Consider the following 19,868-nt stretch of genomic DNA (forward strand, 5'->3'; position numbering starts at 1 on the left):
GACCACTTTTTTAGATGATCCACCTGGAAGTAAAAGATTGTCCTCTATACTTTTAAATCCTGCGGATTCGTCGTACAGTTTGGGCTGCTGCTGAGTACAACGACTGAAAATATCGTACAGTGTGTGCTCGGCTTTGGAAAAAAAGTCTACTCTCTAGGGATGCACAATATTGGGATTTTAGCCGATATCCGATATGCCGATATCGATACTGATGTTAAAGCTGGACAAAAATAAGTAGTCATTGAAAATAGCAGTTTTGTTATCCATTTCTGACACTTTGAAAAATAATAAACTCAAATATATTTTCATATGCTGATATCAAATTGATTTTTAAAAACGCGGTATCGATCTATATTACTTTCAAAATCTCGTGAAATTTCATCGTTCTGTTACAAACTCTCGTGATATTTTGCAAACTCTTGTGAGATGTTGTTAGTAAAATAGATCGATACCGCGTCAATATATCAACGTATAAAAATATGGCAAAATTTCGTGAATTTTTGGGGGATTTCTTAGCATATAGCAATATTTCATTAGTAAAAGAGATTGATATGGTGTTTTTAAATGGCAATATATCAGCATATGAAGATATTGGAATATTTTAATGCATCAATATTTTTTCCCTCGTCTTTAGATGTTTTTAAGTCTGTAAAAAAGAAGTTTTTGAGGAAGAAGAAGAAGTAGTATTTTTTTTTTTTTTTTAGACTTTAGAAACTCAGAAGCTGATCAAATATCGGGTTAAATATCGGTGGGGTGGCCGATGTCCGATATTCAGGTTTAAGGCCGATACCGATAGGGGGACGATTATATCGTGCATCCCTACTACTCTCTCCTCCCGTTAACATCAACACGGACCTCGCTGAGCTCAACTGGGATTAAACTGGGACTTCATTTGGATCAGGCTAAAACTGAAAGTTTCCTCAAACAATCCTTCCAGGTGGTTTGATGCAAAGTAAAAACTAAAAACATTTAGTTTTACACCAAACCTGTACATAAATAAGCTGCTTTTTCATTGCTGACAATAAAGTGAACTAAATGCTTCCTGTTTTTGGTCAGTTAGATCTGAACTGCATTTATTTTCTAATTCCAGGATGTGTCTGTGTGGCCCTGTGATTAGGGTTGGTCATCTGTCCATGAACACCTGGCCTTTCACCCAATGGTGGCTGCAGAAAGGCATCTCTACTCATTGGGTATAAACCAGTAAACTGATGAGACACTGCTGTTTAAGTTAAAAACAGCTTTATTTATTTCTACATGAAGTAATAATTTGACTGAATCAAAGGTTGGAGTTTGACTGATTCATTCAATTAGATGCTACTCAGATGTCTTTGTAAACAGCGTCAGGAGAGGCCAGAAAGCTCAGAGTTGAGTGTTTACAAACCTGCTATGATCTCCCTGAGTTTGGGGTCAAGGTTGACGGTGCAGGGTAGAAACATCTCCACATCTCTGGCCACGAGAACGGGCGTCCTGGAGGAGAGGAAGACCTCAAAGCTGCGGATGTCTCCGTCGATTTCCAGCAGCGGCTCCACATCCTTGGTGGTGGGGATGTTTTTGGAGATTCTTCAAACAACAACAAAGAAATTAAACGATTTACTCCAAAGATTATCCTCTGAAGCACACATTAAACTTTATTTATCATCAATTTCAGATTAAGAAAACACAGAATTTCCTCTAAATGTGTGACTTTTACGTTCATAGCAGATGACAAATGTGCTACGTACTGATGTGGGGGAGAAAAGGGGAAATAGCAAGCCGTGCGGTTAAGATTAAAGAGATATGCCAACGGTCATCATCATCATCATCATCATGAGAGCAGAGAGATAACCGGATTTAGAGAAGGCAAGATAGTAAAAGGGGGGGATGTTTGGGGACAGATAGAGTGAGGGATGTTATCTCCTCTGAGCAGAGGAGGAAACCTGAGAAGATGACAATCAGGGTAATTTAGCAAGCAGCAGACGGAAGCTGGTCATGATGCGCTGCTGCGGTTTTAACAACATGTTTATCACAGGCGTAAGTAAACACCAATGTTTGAAAACTGCAGTATTTCCAGCCTTAAAGGCCTCAAAAATGTCCTCCCCTTAAACAGTTAATGCACAAACTGGTAGTTAGAGGCTTAAACAGACAAACTTCTGAGTATAAAACATCATAAACATGAAATAATTTTAATCTATGTTGCTACACAGGTGGAATAATAATTGGCTCATTACTTGGGAAATACTAGACTGTATAACAAGAGATGGACAGATACAGGGTGATTTAGGCTACTGCCAACACCAATTATTTTGACAACAGTCGAAGCCGATCTCTAATTTTTTGGGTGCGGGTTCTTAAGGCCAATATTTCTTTTTTCTCTCCTCCATTTGTACAGAACCCCCTCTAAACAAAAGAAAGACAGAAAGAAAAACTCTTAAAGCCCATTTTTCTTTTTTCCCCTCCATTTGCAAAAAAAAAAAACCCCCCACAAAGATAAATATCACACAAGCCTCTAAACAAAAAATTTATTAACAAATCAAAGAAAGCATTAACAGTGGAGGAAGCAGTAGGAGAGGCTAGCAGGAGGCTACTCAGGGCTCGATGTTAACGATCGCCCGGGGCAAGTAGTTTTTATTGTCGGGAGAGTACAAATTTCATTGCATTTGCCCGCCGGGCAAAATTTTTTATTTATCACTCAAAATTACTTTAAAATCACCGACATTCGCTTAAAAAACACATGCACTGTCGGCGCCATTTTTGTTGTTTTGTACACGTTCTCGCGTGATTTGAAATAGCCGCGAGACTTTCCGCCAGATGGCGTGATTTTTGTCCGGGAATTGCCGCAAATCAGACACACCCACCACCCAGATAACCCTAGATTAAAAATTATCGGTCAGGTATTAGGAAAATTGGCATAATTGTATGTCATGCGCACAGTGTAAATATGGCTATCTTAAGGCAGTCTTTTGTACATTAAAAAATGACCTGAAAAATGTTATTTTCTCTTAGAAATTGGAGAGGTGCATTTAAATGTTATAGAGCTAAACATGTTAAATTGGTGACCTGTTATGTTATTATTATTGTCTTGTTGCTGCATTTATTTAGTCAGGGAAACTAATACTGAGTCAGTTAAAAGTCAGGGAATTCTGAAATGATGTCAGACTGTGGAAACCCTGAATAAAATAACTATCTATAATGATTCTCTAGAAAAGTCACATTATATTAATAGTATTATCTTGTACCGTGACTCTAAAATAAAAGTTATTCATTTGTGATATTGACTTATATCTTGTGATTTATCTTAAGTTTTTAACCTGTCAAGTTTTTTTTTAGAATTTTAACATTATAATTAATATTTTTCCAAGCACACAACAGTTTAAAGCAAAGTTTAGTTTGAAAAGAATGAGCAGGAAGGATTGAAAAGCATGTTAACACGGTAATGTAGGCTTGAGTTCATTATCTGACGCATGCAGATACACACCAGGAACCTGGAAACTTAAAAAATACTGAATTACAAAAAACATTTAAAATACAAACATGTTTCATTGATATATATATAAAAAAAATTTATATTAGGAACTATATTTATCAAACATTATACTAGGAAAGTAAAAATTATTTCTGGGCAAATGAAATGTGAAAGTCACTTGCCCAAAGGGCAAGTGGTAAAAATCCTTAACGTCAACCCCTGCTACTGAATACAGTCATGAACGGCTAATGTAGGCCCGCATCAGCTCGTATCGATGGAATAATAAACATAAATATCGGCTAGGACAGCTGTCAATCTCTAGAATGGACAAGTCTGCTCTGATGCATTCTGGGTAAATAGGGAGGGGCGAGAACAATATCCAGGAACTTTGTCTGTTCCTCGGTCTGCTGTTCTTGTGAATTGGAACAGCACTACATATTCTCATTATCAGTGCGTATGAAATCGTACGAAAAGTTATGCACACTATTTCGTACGTTTTGGACATCACACATCAGTGCGCATGCGCTGGCAGACAGGCAAAAAAAGCAGATCCGCGGACAGACGTAAAACTGGGAAAAAAAGTGCAATCATCACTCATTGATGTCTCTAACTACGTTGCTTGCTGTTTTATATCTTAGGGTTAGGGTCAGGGCTAATTGTAATTTATATTCTATGTTCTTGAATGGTGCGTCAGATGCGCATGCGCATACGACGAAAAAAACGTCCAAAACGTACGAAATTACGGTGCATAACTTTTCGTACGATTTCATACGCACTCATAATGAGAATAGGTTGAAAGCACTAGGGCTGAGGCTGATGTCGTTTCTCGAGCACACAATCACATGAGAACGCACAAGTACACATATTGAGAAGCGGCCCCAGAGAGGCGATTGAGATGGCTGGCTGGAAGCGGCTACAGCTAGCAGAATTTGCAGGGATCACTTCTTTAACGGTTCGTGTCTGTGCTCAAATTATTTTTGTAGAGTTTTTTTTTTTAGTTGGACGGAAGTGGAAATGGCATCTAACTTCTCATCAGCATCAACAAAAGTAGAATATTGATTTTGAACACAGCTCCAGTTCAAACTGAGCTTCTACTCTGAGCATAGCATGGTTCATGGTACCAGGGTGGGTTCTGAGCAGAGGTGTAAAAATTCCTCACATTCTTCACTACAGCTTCTACATTGAACCTAAGTACAAAATCCAAATGAAGTTTTGGTCTTAAATGATAGAAATGAACTTTCAAAAATTATATTCTTAAAAAAATACACTCACCGGCCACTTTATTAGGTACACCTGTCCAACTGCTCGTTAACACTTAATTTCTAAGCAGCCAATCACATGGCAGCAACTCAGTGCATTTAGGCATGTAGACATGGTCAAGACAATCTCCTGCAGTTCAAACCGAGCATCAGTATGGGGAAAAAAGGTGATTTGAGTGACTTTGAACGTGGCATGATTGTTGGTGCCAGAAGGGCTGGTCTGAGTATTTCAGAAACTGCTGATCTACTGGGATTTTCACGCACAACCATCTCTAGGGTTTACAGAGAATGGTCCGAAAAAGAAAAAACATCCAGTGAGCGGCAGTTCTGTGGGAGGAAATGCCTTGTTGATGCCAGAGGTCAGAGGAGAATGGCCAGACTGGTTGGAGCTGATAGAAGGGCAACAGTGACTCAAATAACCACCCGTTACAACCAAGGTGGGCAGAAGAGCATCTCTGAACGCACAGTACGTCGAACTTTGAGGCAGATGGGCTACAGCAGCAGAAGACCACACCGGGTGCCACTCCTTTCAGCTAAGAACAGGAAACTGAGGCTACAATTTGCACAAGCTCATCGAAATTGGACAATAGAAGATTGGAAAAACGTTGCCTGGTCTGATGAGTCTCGATTTCTGCTGCGACATTCGGATGGTAGGGTCAGAATTTGACGTCTACAACATGAAAGCATGGATCCATCCTGCCTTGTATCAACGGTTCAGGCTGGTGGTGGTGGTGTCATGGTGTGGGGAATATTTTCTTGGCACTCTTTGGGCCCCTTGGTACCAATTGAGCATCGTTGCAACGCCACAGCCTACCTGAGTATTGTTGCTGACCATGTCCATCCCTTTATGACCACAATGTACCCAACTTCTGATGGCTACTTTCAGCAGGATAATGCGCCATGTCATAAAGCTGGAATCATCTCAGACTGGTTTCTTGAACATGACAATGAGTTCACTGTACTCAAATGGTCTCCACAGTCACCAGATCTCAATCCAATAGAGCATCTTTGGGATGTGGTGGAACGGGAGATTCGCATCATGGATGTGCAGCCGACAAATCTGCGGCAACTGTGTGATGCCATCATGTCAATATGGACCAAACTCCCTGAGGAATGCTTCCAGCACCTTGTTGAATCTATTCCACGAAGAATTGAGGCAGTTCTGAAGGCAAAAGGGGGTCCAACCCGTTACTAGCATGGGGTACCTAATAAAGTGGCCGGTGAGTGTATATATATATATTTCCTTCATGCTCACTGCGTTGGTAAAGAGAACATATAAAACAGTGACTCCATTTAGTTCTGTTCCAAATGAAAACTTCAGACGGTATAAAGACGGTTGAACTGTAAGGTGCCTTGAGATGACATGTGTTGTGAATTTGGCGCTATATAAATAAACTGAATTGAATTATAATTAAGGCTGGGCAATGTTTCATACAAACAGACTACTAAAATTTTCTTTGTATTAGAATGAAATAAAAATTTATTTTTGGAAAATCTGATTGTTTCCCCCCCCAACAGTTGACTTCTTGGGCTTCCGTAGATTCAGGTCACCACTTTCTGTTCTTAGATGTGAACTCCTAACTGAAACACAGTAATAATACTAGCTGTAAACAATTAATTTGATATATTTTATTGTTTGTTGTGAAACATTGTATTAGAAGCATTCTCAGCTTAAATTGTGTTGCCCTTTAAATTAAGATCACCTCCCAAAGTAGAAGATTGAAATAAAAGCTTGTTTTTCAAAGTAATTGTTTTTTGCCATCTTTATTATGAAACTGAAGGAAAAAATTAAATTAATTCATCGGATTTGGTAGAAAAAAAAATCTAAATTAGATTTTTAAACCATATCCATATCTTCCAGCTCCAAGTGTTATATAGATTAAATAGAAGTCCTGCAAAACGTGTTGAATACTTTTAAAGCTCTGGTATTCATAAGATTAAAGATGTAAGATGGGAATGGAAGCTAAAAAGTTCTGGAACCTCTGGTTTTTCAGGAACCTGGATGGCAGCCTGACCACAACCCAAGAAATTCCCGTAACATTCTGTGGAAGACCTTTCCACCAGAGTCGATTATACTGAAAAAGAATGAGTCGACTAACTATCACAGTTACATTAAGAAAGTTCATGTGTGTAAAGCCAGAAAAATCCACATGGAGCAGCTGAGAAGGTGAAGGAAACAGTGCAGATAGAACCAAACAGTCGAAATAAGTGCAATGCCCACTGTGGACACATCTGCAGGGAGGAGGAGGAACTGCATCCAAACACACACAAACACACACACACGAGTGTGTTCCTCTTCTCGTGAACTGCATTACAGTCTGAGCAGAAGTTTGTACTTTTCCTCCTATTTCCAGCTGGCTTACTGCTGTTTACTTGTTGGTCTGGAGACACAGACCAATAGGAGCCAGTGACTCACTCAAACACACAACCCCACTCACTCACACACAGACACACTGCTTTTTGGTTTAAAAAAAAAAAAAAAAATAGGTTTTATATTTTTGGAAAGATTAGGTGATTTTATAAATACATCTAGCAAAATACTTAAAAATTAAGCTTCTTTGGGTTATTTGCAGGTCTAGATTTGACCACCAAAAGCTGCTTCATGCACCGTTTACCGACTTGCGTCTCAGTTTCGCGTGGACATCAGTCATTAAAGTCGTAGGGAAGCGGCCGTTACAACGGTTGCATTTCCGAATTCTCCCGAGTGGTGCCCGACTTTACACGAGTGAATAAAGTGAATGTGATTGGTCGATTATCAAGGGGGCGGGATTGTTGTGGCGGAAGGTTCGCAAGCATGTTTGGTTGTGGCCGCCGGTTTGTTGGAAGCATCTTGCTAACCAGTTAGCATCTTAGTGCTAGTAGGTTCCCAATGGGAAATTCCATTGGGACCAAGTAGCACTAAATTGGTGACTTAGAAACGACGCTGTCAAGGAACGCTATGGACAGCGGAAACATGCAAGAGGAGGAGAGTTTAGTGTCGGAGGTCGTGGATGAGTCTCCTCCGTCATCCATTTTTTATTTAGAGGAGGAAAGCGGGGACGAAGATGTTGTGGAAGAGGACGCCAGGGCGGCAGAAGCTTGGTTTGGTGTAGAAGGCTTCCAGCCGTACATGTTTGAGCCCTTGCCTCGCAACACTGCCAGTTCTGATAGCTCTACGCCTGCCGAAGACACAGACGTCCATCCCCGTGAACACTGGGACGCAACTCAATGGGAAAGGAAATGATTCTGATTTCTAATTTCAACCGTTGCGTGTATTTAACCTGACTCCGCCAGATGGATTTGCTCCACATATCCATCTGGAAACCTTCCGTTGAAGTAATTTTGGGAAGGGGCGAAAATACTGGTTAGCTGATTGGCCTATGTTGGTGATAGACGGGCCAAATAAACCAATCAGATCAACGAAGCATATGACGTACTAACAGAGCGATGACGAAAACACAACCACAAGCCAGGCTACTCTTGCAGAAACCAGTCGGGAGAAGAGAAAAAACATCTTTTCCTCTGAGAAAAGCCTCCAGAGCAGTGTTTTGCTCTTCTTTCAGTGCAGAAATACTCTGTAATTCCGATAAAACTTGCTCGATAGCCACGCTAACGCTAGTTTCATCGGCTGAAGCCGCCATGTTCTTTAGACTGAACTGTCGCGCTTCTCGTTGCGTCACACCTCAACCCGCCTCAAAGCCAACACTGATTGGACGTTCGTTTGGTGAACGGCGCCAAACTTTCTTTAAAGGAGAGTCTCCAGACTGATTAGCGAGTGAAACCTTGAAAGCTCGCGAGATCAGGATGGTCTCACGAGGCTAGCGTATATTAGCTGCGACATATGAATCAAGATGCTATGACGAAAAAATGTGATTGACAGATGACCGTTGATATATGATTGGCTGAATTTAGGTGTTCAGGCTGACGTAGAACTAACTGGCCTGCAGAAGATAAAATATATAAATTTTCTAACTTTTGGGACAATATGGTCTGATAAAGAGTACATTTATATACATGTTTAAGCCAGAATGATTTGACATTTAAATATGACTTTCCTACGACTTTAAATGTATTTGCACTTTCAGACGCATGTACATGTTTTTATTGACAGTTAATTTACCCCATAAGTCTATCACTTCTCTCAATCTTTAACGATGGCTGAACAAAGAAATCGGACTTTCTTTTTTCTCTTTTCGGAAATCAGTGGGTAATAAAGCCGCTGTCTCCTCAGGTTGCAGCACCCAGGAAGCAATCGTCCGGATTTCTAAAAGACGAAAGGTGAGCTGGAGTAAAACTGGGTATCTGAGGAGCTTTAGGACAAAAGGTGCATTGAAGGGCTGCAGTCGAGCAGGCGCTTCAGTCCAAGCACATGGTGTGTGGCACGGCCACTGAGAGCTTTCTAAGCATATCCAAGTGCTAATAGGTCCCAAAGCTGACTGAAGCACAGCCTTTCTTCATCCCTGAACCTCCTCCACGCTGCAGTAAGTGGGTTGGAGCAGAATTCATCACTCTCTCCCATACCTACACTCTACGGCCACAGAGTATGAATGTGCCACTTGATGTTGCTTTACAGCTATCCTCTGTGCTTACGGACGACTTTGGCAACATTTCCATAAAGCGACCCAAAGACAGAGAGATGCCAGGAGAACAGACGGCCGCCTGTGCACATTGTGTACGAGCAGCTCAAGAGTTTCGATGTCAGACACTGTGTGGCCAGTATGAGAGTGTGTGGGTGCAGAAGTTAACCAGGCCCTGCTCCGCATTCCTCCCCTGGCAGAGTCTCCAGCAGCGCGTGATGGAAAACGGTCGAGGCCCTCACTGGGGAAACGGTGCTGCTGCTTGGACTCAAACCATCCATGCTGTGGGAAGTTATTGTTTTAGTAAAAACTGCCAAGTCCTCCAAAAAAATAAATGCTTTTACTTTACACAACTCCATGTTCAGAGTCTTTGATTTAAATCGAATGCTTTCTCAACGCTTTCTCTGATTTCTGTACCTCCTCATCTTTGGAAGGCCAGATGATCAATCATAGAAAAGTCTGTTTTCCAGAGATTTGTGGCAAACTTTGGTCCAACAAACTAAATTCTCACACTAAATGACCTGCGCATCCCAACACAGACCCCAAAGACAAGCAGGCTAATAGGAAACACACCATGCTGATAAAAAAAAAACAGGCTTCAAGGGGCTAAAGAGTCGGTGGTTCCCTTACATCCTGATTAAACTCATGTGTGGCGGCAAAATGGGGACCTCCTGTTCCAGGCCTTTCAGGCCTTAAAGGAACAGTACACCCAAAACATGATTAGCCTTAATTTTCTACTCACCCCCATTCTGAACAACACTCTGGAGTACTTTTTTGATATCTCAAATGCATCTGGAGATCTGGGAGGCTTCTTGCTGTCTGCTGACATTCAAATAATGGAGGTCTATGGCGCCCGAGGCAGAAAGGTCCATAAAAGTCCACAAAAAACGTGTCAATATTCCTCCATACTGCTCGTCCAATGTATTCCAAGTGTCCTGAGTGGGTAGCGTCCATAATTTACTTGAAACGAAGTCATTTAGAAAGTTTTTAGAGCATAAACAGTAGTGTATAGGATTTCCTAAAAGCGTGCGCCTGCGAGTTCACGAGTCTACGGAAACCGCGGCAGACCAAACCAGATGAAAGTGCGCATTCAGCTCGGCAAAGAACTCATGCTCTTCCTCAACACTGAAGTCCTCAGACATTTTTCTTTCGTTGTTTCTTTCTTTGCACAGGTAAACAGCACATTTCTTCTTCTACGCTTGCATTATCGGCAGAGCAGACGCTGAATGCGCACTTTTGTCTGGTTTGGTCTGCCGCGGTTTCCGTAGACTCGTGAACGCGCTTTTAGGAAATCCTATACACTACTGTTTATGCTCTAAAAACATTCTAAATGACTTCGTTTCGAGTAAATTATGGACGCTACCCACTCAGGACACTTGGAATACATTGGACGAGCAGTATGGAGGAATATTGACACGTTTTTTGTGGACTTTTATGGACCTTTCTGCCTCGGGCGCCATAGACCTCCATTATTTGAATGTCAGCAGACAGCAAGAAGCCTCCCAGATCTCCAGATGCATTTGAGATATCAAAAAAGTACTCCAGAGTGTTGATCAGCATGGGGGTGAGTAGAAAATGAAGGCTAATCATGTTTTGGGTGTACTATTCCTTTAAGTGAACCCTCCACCAGAAATAAGGCATCATTCTTAACAAATAGCAAAGCAATTAACCTCTAACTGTAGATTTATGTACAGGAGAGAGTTTTAAGGCATCTCTGAGTCTTAGCAGCTTTTGTTCACTGTGACAGTAACTGGTTCATGAAGCTGACATCTGCACATGTGGCTGTTTGGTAGCTTTAACAGCCAGACAGGTCATGTGATCTTCTGACAGCGAAAGTGAGGAAAAATACGCAGCAGAGGAATCAGAATCATTCTGATTCTTTTATTCTACCAACTTTTTAGAGGATTCAATAAGCAGAACTAGACCCAAGATGGATTGTTTATTCTAATGCTAAAAAAATTCTGACACAATAAAAATAATCTAAGAATAGGTTCCGTTCAAAAAAGTAAAAAAAAAAAAAACAATCCACTACACTCGGCTGCTAAGTTTGAAGACGTTTGTTTCAATTCTATGGAAGTAAATCTGTGTCGCTGGGATTTGAATTAAAAATGCTACTGAAATTTAAATGTTGTATGTTTGTACTTACTGTTTCAGTGTTAAAATATATTCATAACACATTTTTGACCTAAAAAAATTCATTGTCATTATTTCTACAAAGTTGAAATTTCATTTATTTTCTCTTCAAGCTAAAAATTCACATTACTATTTCAAAGTGAGTACATTTTCAATACTTATTTTTCAGTGTTAAAAAAATCTGCATATAAAAAAATTCAACCTTTCAAAATTCAAACTCAATATTTTCAGCCTCCTGAGATTCTACTGGCTCTATTTCACCGTCTTAAATTCGGCGTCTAAATTCAGCGTAAAAAGGGAAGGGTTACTACAGGTCACAGACATTAGCAATGGATTGTGGCGTCCAACACCCAGCCAATCCCGTTACGTTTTCTTAGTCACGTGACGTGATGTTTGTGGCGCTCATACGGAAGGAAAACCAGCATCACGGAGCCGCTCATGCAAGCTAACGCTAAAGCTAACTCAACGATGAGTTTATTACTTTGGGCGTTTCTCAATATGCGTTCTTGAGCGTTCTCGTGTGCTCGTGTACTCGTGACACGTCATCAGCCTCAGCCCGAGTCCATTCCAATTCTCGAGAATGCCGGATCGAGAACGCACCAAATCCCCCGATGTTGTCCTCGCCCCGCCCTCTTTATCGAGCATGCATCAGAGCAGACTTGTGCGTTCTTCATACTGACCGCTTCCCCAGAATGCCCCGCGGCCGCAGCTTGATTCGAGACAGCGCTCACAGTGGTAAGTTAAACATTCCCTTTTCTGCTGCTGTTGTTCTTCAAAAGTACGTTTTGAAATCGTTTGAGGCGATAACATTATACATTGAAGCCTCCTTGTGTGGCCTGTTTACAGAGTTAGTGCGAAATTTAAAAAAAAAAGTCCGACGTTGAGCGGACCAGAGTGACCAGCAGACCTCCGAGGGTAACCGCAGCCAGGGCTAATGTTACCCCGTCTGTAGTGCAGTTCTCTCGGTCTAGTTATGTGTGAACTACCGCTCGTTCTGATGGCGGTTTTTTGCGGTTCTGTAATTTTTTTTAATGTTTTTTTAAGCTTTAGAAATTAAAAATATTGTTTTCAAAATGTTTTGTGTAGGGAATAAATAGTTTTGACTGTTAAAGAAATGCTAAAGAACGTTGCATTTGATGACGTCACGAGTACGCTTCTGTTCCAATACACATACGTGCTTGCGTGCTCGCATTCTCGTCAAGTCCGATCTTTCTGCATTCTCGCCAAGAACGGACTTCACGAGAACGCGAGTACGTACTCGCGTTCTCGTGAATTGAGAAACGCCCTTTCATTTTTCTGTAGTTGAGTTAGCGTTAGCTTGCATGACCGGCTCCGTCATGCTGGTTTTCCTTTCGTATGAGCGCCACAAGCGCCACGTCACGTGACTAAGAAACCGTAACGGAATTGGCTGGGTGTTGGACGCCACAATCCATTGCTAATGTCTGTGACCTGTAGTAACCCTTCCCTTTTTACGCTGAATTTAGACGCCGAATTTAAGACGGTGAAATAGAGCCAGTAGAATCTCAGGAGGCTGAAAATATTGAGTTTGAATTTTGAAAGGTTGAATTTTTTTATATGCAGATTTTTTTAACACTGAAAAATAAGTATTGAAAATGTACTCACTTTGAAATAGTAATGTGAATTTTTAGCTTGAAGAGAAAATAAATGAAATTTCAACTTTGTAGAAATAATGACAATGAATTTTTTTAGGTCAAAAATGTGTTATGAATATATTTTAACACTGAAACAGTAAGTACAAACATACAACATTTAAATTTCAGTAGCATTTTTAATTCAAATCCCAGCGACACAGATTTACTTCCATACCTTTAATGTTACATTAAAATGTGAATCATTTAATAATGAAACAGTCGGGGCATCGTGGTGCAGAGGTCAGCAATCGGAGGCGTAGGCGAGGATTTATCAGCATTACTTGTCCTCTCAGAGAAAAAAAAACTAACTAGAACAGAGGACTTCTCTTGTTTCAGACCAATTAAACTAATCCCTCAACTTTGGCTTACAGGCAGAAATAAAAAGGGCTTTGAGGATTTTCTACAGAAGAATGCTGCGTGACGTTCTTTCCATCCTCACATGGTATCCTCACACACAATCGGACAACAACCCCCTCTCCTGTGTCACCTGTGCAAACTGTTAGTGGTGCTTTTTTTTTACATTTTTAAGCAGCTCAGTGGGGAAGAAGTGGTGTCAGAGCTAGCTGTGGCTGATTCACGGCTGAGTCACCGCCAGCACCTGAGGAAAAGGAACGACGTTACAGCACAAACTAACACACATACCAGCTGTATGTGTGTCTGTCATCCAGAAGTACCAACATAAATCACACTTCAAAAACCACAGTATGTTTTTTTCTGTTATATTTATGCTATATTTCTCTGTAACGTTCACTCATTTTGATTTTCTTTTTCTCAATACCATTTGTTATCTATTCCACCCGGCTGCCTTCTCTATCTTTATCTCACCCAGACCACCTCGCTCTCCTCTCTGAGCTCCTTCTGCCCTGTGATCTCTGAACGCTGAACGCCCAATGATGCAGCCTGAACTCTGACGAACAGGCGACCTGTCAGGGATTCTGAAAATTTCACACAATTTGGAGGGAGATAGTAGCCTTTACTCAAATACCTGCTTCAGATGCTTTAAAGGAAAACAGACAACCTTCCATACATCTATAGTGTCATGGTAGACACATTTATTCTTTAATCTTTTCTATGTGATCTCATTAACTTCAGTGTATTTAATTTCATTTAATAGAAAATAAATGCGAAGAAGGAAAATGAGAAACAATCTTTAATGTGCAACCAGGAAAAAGACAAGGTCCAGTGACTAACACCTCGGAGCCACCGAGAATAGGTCCATGGTCTCATACCAGTCCTCCAGCAGTTCCTAGGCAGCCATTTTTCCAAGATGGCTGGGTGAAGGTACAAAAAAGCGTAGTTTTAGCTCCCTGCCCACTGATCTCCTAACCTGACTCCACCAGATGGATTTGCTCCGCATATCCATCTGGAAACCTTCCGTTGAAGTAATTTTAAGAAGGGGCGAAAATACTGGTTAGCTGATTGGCCTATGTTGATGATAGACGGGCCAAATAAACCAATCAGATCAATGAAGCATATGACGTACTAACAGAGCGACGACGAAAACACAACCACAAGCCAGGCTACTCTTGCCGAAACCAGTCGGGAGAAGAGCAAAAACATCTTTTCCTCTGAGAAAAGCCTCCAGAGCAGTGTTTTGCTCTTCTTTCAGTGAAGAAATACTCTGTAATTACAATAAAACTTGCTCGATAGCCACGCTAACGCTAGTTTCATCGGCTGAAGCCGCCATGTTCTTTAGACTGAACTGTCGCGCTTCTCGTTGCGTCACACCTCAACCCGCCTCAAAGCCAACGCTGATTGGACGTTCGTTTGGAGAACGGCTCCAAATTTTCTTTAACGGAGAGTCTCCGGACTGATTAGCGAGTGAAATCTTGAAAGCTTGCGAGATCAGGATGGTCTCACGAGGCTACTGATCTCCACCAATCAGCCCAGGGTTCAGACCAGGAAGCAGAGTCTTAATTTAGCACATCTCTCTGCAGCTTCTCTACCAGTGTTAATTTCGTCAACCAGGACGATGACGAAAATATTTCGTCAACGGCCCTTTTTCTCGTGTCGATGACGAGACGATGGCGCACAAAAATTGCTTCCAGAAAATAAAAATATGATGAAAATTTAAAAAAATTTCGTCAATGAGACTAAGACCAGACGAAATTTACGAGCCATGGATGAATGGACATTGTTATTGTTTAGAATTAATTTGTATTTGTTAATATAAGTGTTTCTTGAGCTTCATAGAAGATTACGTGTTGTTGCCCTGTTTGTTGCTACACGGCGCCTGTCCCACAGTGCCTCGCTCCGCTCAGTCAGTAGTAGCAGAGCAGTCATGGCGTGGGGGTCAGATACCGGTGTACGGTTTGTTGGAGGAGTTGGGCGAAAACAACCCCTGGATGTATGGAGCCATTTCGTTTACAACGCAAAGGACAACACCGGAGGATGGACGCCACCAAAGAGTCTGAGGCCTAAAAATGGCAGGGAAGAACACAGCGAATCTCAAGCGACATCTGAGGAGCCAACATGCTGCCATATGGAAGAAGGTAAGGAGCCGGTGGGCCTGTAGTTGGAGGAACTGGTTTGTGCACACGCGGGCGGATGCATATTAATGTGTGTGTGTGCCTTCCTGTGCCTGTATCTGTCTGTCTCTCTGTCATCGAAGAAAGATGTTCTACTGATACTCTGGATAGTAATCGTTTAAATTTCTTCCTCCCAACTAGATTCCTGATACAGTGACACTACAGCCAGATCAGAGGTTGGGGAAGGAAGGAAAGTCTGTTGCAGAGATGCACCCACACTGTACAAACCTGACGCCAAAGAGCAGAAAACACTGGAGAACTCAATGGCAACGTGAATTGGGCATTCTGTCCTGCCTGCAAGGACCATTGAGGATGAAGACTTTGTGGATATGATGAAACAAGCTGACAAAAGGTTCAATGTGTACAGTTTTTACAGTGTGTGGAGAAGTTCTATTGTTTACAGTGTTGACAAAAATGACAAAAATTGGACCAGGACTATAATTGATTTTCTTCATTTAGACTAAGACTAAAACTAAATCGAGAAGGCAATGACTTAATATGACTAAGACTAAAATAGATTTTTGTCATCGTGACTAAGACTAAATCAAAAAAAGCTGACCAAATTAACACTGTTCTCTACCGTTACCTACCCACAAACCCATCTAGACAGTGTCTTTCCCATGGGCAAAATCAAATAAAAAAAATACAACTACACTATTACTGAACATATCTCTCTCCTCAAAGTGTTAATGACTTGATCAGTGATGACAGAATTGTTTTTATGTTGTCTTACAGAAACCTGGCTGCAGCATGCAAATACTGCTGTTTACAATGAATACGTCTTACTATTAGCGTTCAATTGATATTTCAATGTGGATATCGACAATTTTGTGCTGTATTTTTGAGAATAACTTTTTTCCAAATAGACATTTTAATTTTAATTAGACATTCCATAGACACATTAGGTGTTACCAGATCAGTATTTCTTGATATCAGCTTGTATTTTATGCACTATTTTTTGTGAAATAAGTAGAGGTACCATTTATCTAGCAATTTAAATACATGATTTCAACATTAATTCTACCGCTATATTGCTAAATATACAATAAAATAACCAAATATTCTATTAAATAACAAAAAATACATTATATATAATTAATTAAGCAATTCAATTACTTAGAATACATAGACATATATACACACATATACATACATGCAGTGTTGGGAAATTTCTCTTTCTACGTGAACTAGTTCAAAGTTCAGTTCACACATTTTAAAATGAACTAGTTCAGTTCATAGTTCATAATTCAAAATTTTGAACTAAGTTCACAGTTCCAAAAAATGAACTAGTTCATAGTTCTTTTTTTTTTTTTTCATATATTGCTCAATTACACCATAGCCTACTGTAGAACCACAGACAGCAATTATTTTATCAGTTGTAACACTGAAACTGCGTCAGATTTCATCTTCATATCCAGTTTTGAATCCTTATCCAACCAGGGTTTACATTAGCACTGAGGGGACAGCATTTCCACATTGTTGCTTTAACGCTTTGTTGCTGTCCATTCACTTCACACTAGTAGCAGCGGCAGTTTTCACCCCTACAGTATATTCTCAAAAGAATTATTAAAAGAAAAACAGGAAAGTAGTCTTTAAGGAGCAAATGTTTTTTTTTTTTTTTTTTTTTTATTATTTTTCCATTTGAAATTCCATTTCAGTACATACTAAAAAGGAATCCTGGAATCCTGGAAAATTATACCAGGCAGATTTAAGTGCGGATTGTTTTACTGAAAGCCGGCGGGCAAAGTTTGCAGAGAAATGTAAGATTGTTGCCATCATCCTCACCGACCACCTGGTCATAAAACTGTTTTAAGTGATCATACTGCTGCTTTGTCGCCTCCACGTCGCCTCCATGCTGCTGTGGCTTCCACGCTGCATTTTGTTTTGATGACGCACGCGGCTGTAGGCTACGACGCTGGTAGCTGGTGTTGCCAGATTGGGTGTTTTCCCCGCTACATATTAAGGCCTGTTTACGGTGTGATTTAGCCGGGGTTTCACCTGGAGGACTCTATAGAAATCTGGCAACCTATTGAACGGTGTTGTACTGAGAGAGCGTGCCGTTCACAGACACCAGAATGAACGAGTTCACAATAACGTTCATCAGGCAGTAATACAGTACGTTCAGTTCACGTTCGCCCAAAATATGAACGAGTTCATGAACTTTCGTTCAATGAACGCGTTCAGGCACAACACTGCATACATGCACACACATATACACACATATACATACATGCATACACATATATGCATGTATACATATATATATTAGGGGTGGAACGGTTCACAAAATCCACAGTTCGGTTCGGTTCACGGTTTCGTGGTCACGGTTTTCGGTTCGGTTCGGTATATGTTTATTGTTACACCGAAAAAAAAAAAAATTAATAAAAAATGAAAAAATTAAAATTTATTAAATTAATGAAAAAATCCCCAAAAATGTATGAATTGTAATTATTTTTAATGATCCGCGGAAACCCTGGATCATTTCCGCATGTTCTGCTGCTTTGAATTTAATCATCTGGCGCGTGCCCTCTACGATCTCCAAGGAACTGAGAACGGACCGTACGGGAGCCACAGTGGAGGCTGTAGGCTTTGCTTTGAGCAGCCGGTCTGGAGCGCAGCGGAGCGGAGCGCTGACGGAGTATGAGGGATTTCGGGGTTAGCGTGACATGTTGGTCGTGCTGCTGTTAGCATAAACAAAACGTGTTGCACAATGCTTGCACACTGTTGCACTTTTATCCACAACTTTCTTTCCGCCGTCATCGTAGGTCACTCTAAATGCAAAGTGGTCCCATACAGCAGACCTATAAAGTGCTGCTGGCGCATCTTCCAACAAATGTACACACACACATACATATACATGTACATATATACACATATATACAGATATACACATATATACGTATAGATATATACATGTATAAATATATATATATATATACAGATATATACACATATATGCAAATATACACACATATATACAGATATACACACACACACACATATATACATACATATATTTCACTATATATGTGTAAATAAATACATACATACTTTTTTTTTTTTGAGGACTGGAAAAGTTAACAAGCATTTATTAACAAAAAAGAGTAGGGCCCCACTATTTCTGTTAGTGAGTCAGTATTGCTAAGCTTATTAAAGGGCTTCACATAAAGGAAATAACCAGCATGCGCTTTGGAATCGCTTCTTTACTGCACTGCATAATTGTCAGTAAATGACACTAATTGTGCCAATTAAAGTAATCCTGGCTGAACAGAGCATCCTGTTAATTATTCAGTATTAGGAGCTGGATTTACTCTAATTAAAAGTGAATTGCTGGAGTATATGAATGCAGAGAGTTTTTAGTGTCCAGGGAATTCATCTGGTGTGAGAACTAGCTTAAAAATGGTGACCTACTGTAAATACATTCTTTAATTTAGTGGTTTAAGGCTTTTTAAAGACCGAAGCTTGCATGTGAGCACAGTAACCCTGCAGATGAAGCATGATTTCTGTTCCTCTGCCTTGTTCTACTTCCTGCACCGTGAGAATCTCTGTGAGCGTTCGCATGTTTGCTGAACACGACCCGCATCTCGGGGTCTGATTAATTACACCGACTCTCAGAGGAGTTGGAGGCGACATATGTTCGTGCACTGGTGTGAGCTCTCCGTTCACGTGTGTGAAAATGCAAGCCGGTAAGTGAGTATGATGAGTAGCGAATGCACTCGGTTTACAGGAGCCTTTAGGAGGGTACGTGCATTAACTGTAAAACGTAAGAGCGTTCCATGAGTTTGTGGCCTTCAAATAGTTTGTGTGAATGAAAGCGTGGGTGTGTGCTAAACGGGAGCCTCTGCTGCAGCACCAGAGGCACGGTCCGGAGTGCAGCAGGGGCATCCTGGCACAGACGGGGCACCAGATGTCGGAGCGGAGCAGGAACCTGCTCAGTGGACCAGTGACACTTTTCCTAGTGCTGAATTTGGATCTGGGCTTCCAGGAATAAACTCCCACTGATGGTCTGACTAAACCCGCCTCACACACAACAAGGTCCAAATATGTTAAGCTGTGGCTACTGCACTGGAAACCAGTCAGAGCTCGCTTCAAGAATGTCTGAAATCAACTTTTATTTTTATTGACTCATTTAGTTCAATGTTTCTCTCCAGGGTACATCTACCTCGAACAAAACTTCATTATTTTAATAAAGTCATCACATTTCTAAATATCTAGAAAAAGCATTTAATCCATTTGAATATTTTCATACTTTAATGGGACTCTACGTGGCAGAAACACAAAGTGGGACATTATTCTTA

The 19,868-nt window shown here is 40.7% G+C and overlaps 1 protein-coding gene across 8 annotated transcripts in view; it reads right to left on the minus strand.

Annotated features, from left to right (window-relative positions):
• The window catches only part of kidins220a (kinase D-interacting substrate 220a), a 127,182-nt gene that overhangs the window by 30,456 nt on the left and 76,858 nt on the right, over window positions 1-19,868 (minus strand). For all 8 annotated transcript variants that reach the window (XM_038306984.1, XM_038306990.1, XM_038306989.1 and 5 more), the window contains one exon: window positions 1,382-1,560. In XM_038306984.1, the coding sequence (XP_038162912.1) occupies window positions 1,382-1,560 (179 nt within the window). The remainder of the gene's footprint in view (window positions 1-1,381; window positions 1,561-19,868) is intronic.

The sequence above is a fragment of the Cyprinodon tularosa genome, unplaced genomic scaffold (assembly GCF_016077235.1).
Source record: "Cyprinodon tularosa strain WSP-4 unplaced genomic scaffold, ASM1607723v1 ctg6, whole genome shotgun sequence".
Classification (NCBI taxonomy): Eukaryota; Metazoa; Chordata; class Actinopteri; order Cyprinodontiformes; family Cyprinodontidae; genus Cyprinodon; species Cyprinodon tularosa.